The 4,543-nt window shown below is 30.7% G+C and overlaps 1 protein-coding gene across 1 annotated transcript in view; it reads right to left on the bottom strand.

The window, feature by feature from the left end:
* The window catches only part of LOC107713412 (transcription factor E2-alpha-like), a gene marked incomplete at its 5' end in the record, with an annotated part of 42,932 nt that extends 38,816 nt beyond the window's left edge, over nucleotides 1–4,116 (bottom strand). Inside the window, 4 exons of the mRNA XM_016518902.1 lie at nucleotides 2,074–2,126; nucleotides 2,421–2,535; nucleotides 3,878–3,986; nucleotides 4,064–4,116. Coding sequence (XP_016374388.1) covers nucleotides 2,074–2,126; nucleotides 2,421–2,535; nucleotides 3,878–3,986; nucleotides 4,064–4,116 — 330 coding nt within the window. The remainder of the gene's footprint in view (nucleotides 1–2,073; nucleotides 2,127–2,420; nucleotides 2,536–3,877; nucleotides 3,987–4,063) is intronic.
* Between the last annotated feature and the right edge of the window lie 427 nt (nucleotides 4,117–4,543).

Below are 4,543 nucleotides of genomic sequence, written 5' to 3'. Positions count from 1 at the left end.
ATAGGACAATATTTGGCCGAGATACAACTATTTGAAAATCTGGAATCTGAGGGTGCAAAAAAATCTAATATTGAGAAAATCATCTTTAAAGTTGTCCAAATGAAGTTCTTAGCAATGCATATTACTAATCAAAAATGAAGTTTTGATATATTTACGGTAGGACATTTACAAACTATCTTCAAGGAACATGATCTTTACTTAATATCCTAACGATTTTTGGCATAAAAGAAAAATGTATAATTTTGACCCATACAATGTATTGTTGACTATTGCTACAAATATACCCCAGCGACTTAAGACTGCTTTTGTGCTGCAGGGTCACATTTGTGCAAAAATGAAACAACATACTTATGTGACCATACTAAATTTTATTATATTTTAAATTATTAAAACATTTTGCAGGCAAATGAGTAAAACCTAGTGGTTTGAAGGATAGTAGCAAAGATTTATAAAGATTTTTTATATTTATGATTTAATGTCATATCAGCACTAATGGCAATATTAATGGCAAAATAAACTCTTATTATGATTACAATATCATTTCAATATATTGGTTACAATAGTTTAACAAAAACAGCCAACATACAAAAATTTACCTATATACTTACAATAACAATAATGAAAATAGTAATAACAATTATATAGAATTTTTCAATTTAATATGCATGATAAAAATTCTAAAATAATTCCAGGAGAAACCTTTTCAAAAATGTCCATTAATATATAGATTTTTTTGGATTATGAACTATTGTTAAAGTGAATGACATTTTAGTGGGTGTCGTCTGTAAATCATGGTAAAAATTTATGATTTTTTGCTCAGAAAAATAAAATAAAATTAGATTTTGTAATGTATGGGGGGGAAAACAAAACTTAAAGCTGTATTAAACTTTTATTGTTTGATGCTTGAAAACCCCTTTTCTTCTTTGTGTGTGTATGTATATATTTTGGCTCAACACACCCAAAATATTAGTCTGTGAAAACATAAACGTCTTGACAGCTTCTGCTCACCGGGATGATTTTATTAAATATTAAATATTAAAAAATATAAAACAAAATACATTCGCTTGATGCACTAAAATACCTAAAACTATAAATAAATAAATAATATATATACTACCACATAAACTACTAAAACCAAACAAAATTACCAAATATGTAACTAAAATTAAAATGAAAACAATATAAAAGATTTAAAATATTAACTAAACTATAATATCTCAGTGATACTAAAATAAGTACATGAAAATTTTGCTTTAAAATGTCTACATTTCAGTGTACATTTGCTGTTTTCAAATATTAAAATAACTTGCACCGGGTAAAACAAAAAACAAAAATGTAAAATATCAGCAAATTAAATGTTATTATAAACACTATAAACATGTATTTTAGTTTCTCTCGCTCCAGAACGAATACTTTAAATTAAACACTATTCAGAACAAGATGAAAAACATAAATATAGAAAACAAACTAATTACGGTGGTATTTATTATTAAAAAAAATTAATAATAATAATAATTTAAAAAACGCCAAGCAATAACAAATTTATTTAAAGCGAAACTAAAACTACAAGTGTGTGGATCAAATCAAAATATGTGCATTTTGCACGTTTTACGTACTTGATATTAAATGCATTATAGAATTAACTTCAGAAATAAAAGTCGCAGCATGTTTAAGATAAGTGTGACATTGTAATGATAAAATGTGACTTATATGCTTTTTCCTCAACAATGCAGTTTTGACCCACCACGACTTATTTTCAGTAACACATAGCAATATTTATGAATATTTTGACAATATTCACTGAACTCACTCACAAATTATTCGAAAACTCGAAATTCAGACATTTAAAGCTGAATCGCCATGTACTCACCCTCACACTGTATGGTTTTCTTTCTCAGAATAATTATTAAATATAATATAATTATACAATTTTAAATCATATTGCACTGAGTGGGACAGTGGGAATGTGGCCTATGAAGACTCAAGTATTATAAACTCACTTTATGGTTACTGGAAGTGGTTTAAGTTGGTTCTCATTAAGAGTAATGCAGTAAATCGTATTTATAGTCTTACATTTTGCTCTGCATTGAAATGAGGAGGAATGAATGGGTTCGATTTCAGCAGCCCTGCTTCAAACAGGAAAAGACACAGGAAGTAGAACATGCACCATTGCTCACGACAGCCCTCCAAGGCCTCGTGGGTATTAGTAGAGGAGCGCTTTGTCCATGCAGAGATTTGCAAGGGAGGGTGTTTTGACTGCATGCGCATGTGAGCATGAATGCACGGTTGCATACACAGCAAACGCTCCCATAAAATGCAAAGAGAATATATGCACACTACAGGTAGTTCACAGTATGCATGTAGTATGTGACATGAGCCCTACAGGAAGTGTGTGTGTGTGTGTTTTGGGTCAGACTGACGGCACGTGGCATGATAATCTGGACTCAGACACTAATGAGGGCACATCAACACTCACCGAAGACACAGACGACGGCAGGCCAGAAGGAACCTTCCGGATCTTCTTGGGCAGTGGATCTGAAACGAAAGCATTATTAGCAAGCCATCCAGACCACAAAGCTGATTTACACTTAAGGTGATCGTCGACGTGATGCAAACAAAGACACCTCATGCTTTTCAAAAACCACACTCTGTGTTGTGACTGCATGAGCCCACAAAACCATCATGCATGAGGGGAAATAGCACAAAATAAACCCTTGAAACGATACAACACACAATGCAGATCACTAGAGCTGCACGTTGCATTGAGAAATAATCATATATTGCGATAAGGCTTAGTGCACAGCCTGCCATTTAATAACTAAATATAAGTTCTAGAGAGAGAGAAACGTTACACGTTTTAGCTCATGATACATTAATTTTCCGTGAATCAAATCCATTTCGAAATGCTGAAAGAGCTCCGAGTTTTACTCTAAAAACAAACGGCGCATAATTTTAATAAACCATGGAAATAAAAGCTCAATGGTATACCATTTGAAAATATTAGTATTTTAATATTTAGAATTTTTTTATTTTACAGTACAAATTTTAAAATATTTCTCATTTTATTTAAAATGCATACTAATTAGCAATTAAAATAAAATGGTAATTAAAAATATAATTTAAAATATTATAAACTTATTTTACTTCAGCAACATTTTTCATTTTAATTTAGTTTAAGTATTAAAACAAATACACAACTACAACTTCAAAATTAAAGTGAAAATGGACAACAATAATTATTAAAATATTAAAATCATTTAAATAAAATGTACTTATATACTTAAACTTATTTTAGCTATATTTTTCATTTTCATTTAAAGTACAAAAAGAAACTAAAATTAAACAAACTAATAAATAAAACAAAACTAAAAACACAAAAATGACAAACACAACAGAATTACTAAAAAAGACAAAAAAACAAATTAAATGGAAAACAGAAAATAGAATTTATTCTAAAAAAAAAAAATTTCATACTGAATTGGTAAAAAAAAAAAAAAAATCCTCAAGTCGATCAGTCCTAATATGATTTCACAATCAAAAAAAGTCTTTATTTCTGCCTTTTTTAAAGTACTTTTTCATTCCTATGCAGATGCATTTAACAACAAAATTATTTCACTCACTCCAGAATGATTTATTCATTACACAAATAGCTATTCAAGTCATCAGGTGAATAAAATCCTGTATTTTTTACTATGTCAACAGAAACAAGGATTTATTTTGCAGAAGCCTGTACATCATTGCACATCAATGAGCTAGGAAATCTGCTTTATACAATTATACAGTTTAGTGGTCATTATACAAATATTGCTAGCAACTGACAAATCACAAGCAGGTATAAGTCAAGCCCAAAGCCCTGAGGTTGCCAAGCTCCTCTCACCTATGCTGGAGTCGGCGAGCCTCCGGCGGTGAAGATTGTAGAACTGAGAAGAGACTTTCATTCCCGGAGGAGAAAGGCCATCGCTAATATCAGCGGGCAAGAGCTGCGGCTAAACACAAATAACAGAGTTCAGTGAAGACAGACTAAAACCCAAAACTGCTCAACTACTTAAAAACAGTTCATTACCTGAGTAACGGGGTATCCTCTTTCAGATTTCCCTGCAAAAGACACCAGAAACTCTTACATTGAGCCAAACAGTTCAAATATTACACTTGCATTACCAATGGCCAGGCCTACAGAGAATCTGAAGTGAATTTCTGTTGTTGTTTACATTTTTGTGCTGCTGAGAAATCTGGAAATGCACTGAACATGTCAACTTTTGCATTTGCAACCCATTAAACTTCCGTCATGTGGCTCAAAATCTGAGCAAAACATGATTTTTTTGATGAGAATAGGTAGGAATAGATTTTATACATCTACAAATGATTGAATAAAGTTAGTCTAGTTTGCCTTTAAATACAGTAACAGAGCTATAAATCTAAAGTAACATCACAACAAATGAATGCATTAAAATTTCTCCAGTCCAGCCACAGGATTTACTGGAATTAATTTATTATTTTAATTCAATTAAATTTGAAAAAAAAAATATATATATATACACACTAA

Source organism: Sinocyclocheilus rhinocerous, unplaced genomic scaffold (genome assembly GCF_001515625.1).
Source record: "Sinocyclocheilus rhinocerous isolate Xijiao unplaced genomic scaffold, SAMN03320098_v1.1 scaffold1080, whole genome shotgun sequence".
Lineage (NCBI taxonomy): Eukaryota > Metazoa > Chordata > Actinopteri > Cypriniformes > Cyprinidae > Sinocyclocheilus > Sinocyclocheilus rhinocerous.
The sequence above is the reverse complement of the archived record's forward strand: the minus strand, read 5'-3'. Positions and strand labels throughout refer to the sequence as shown.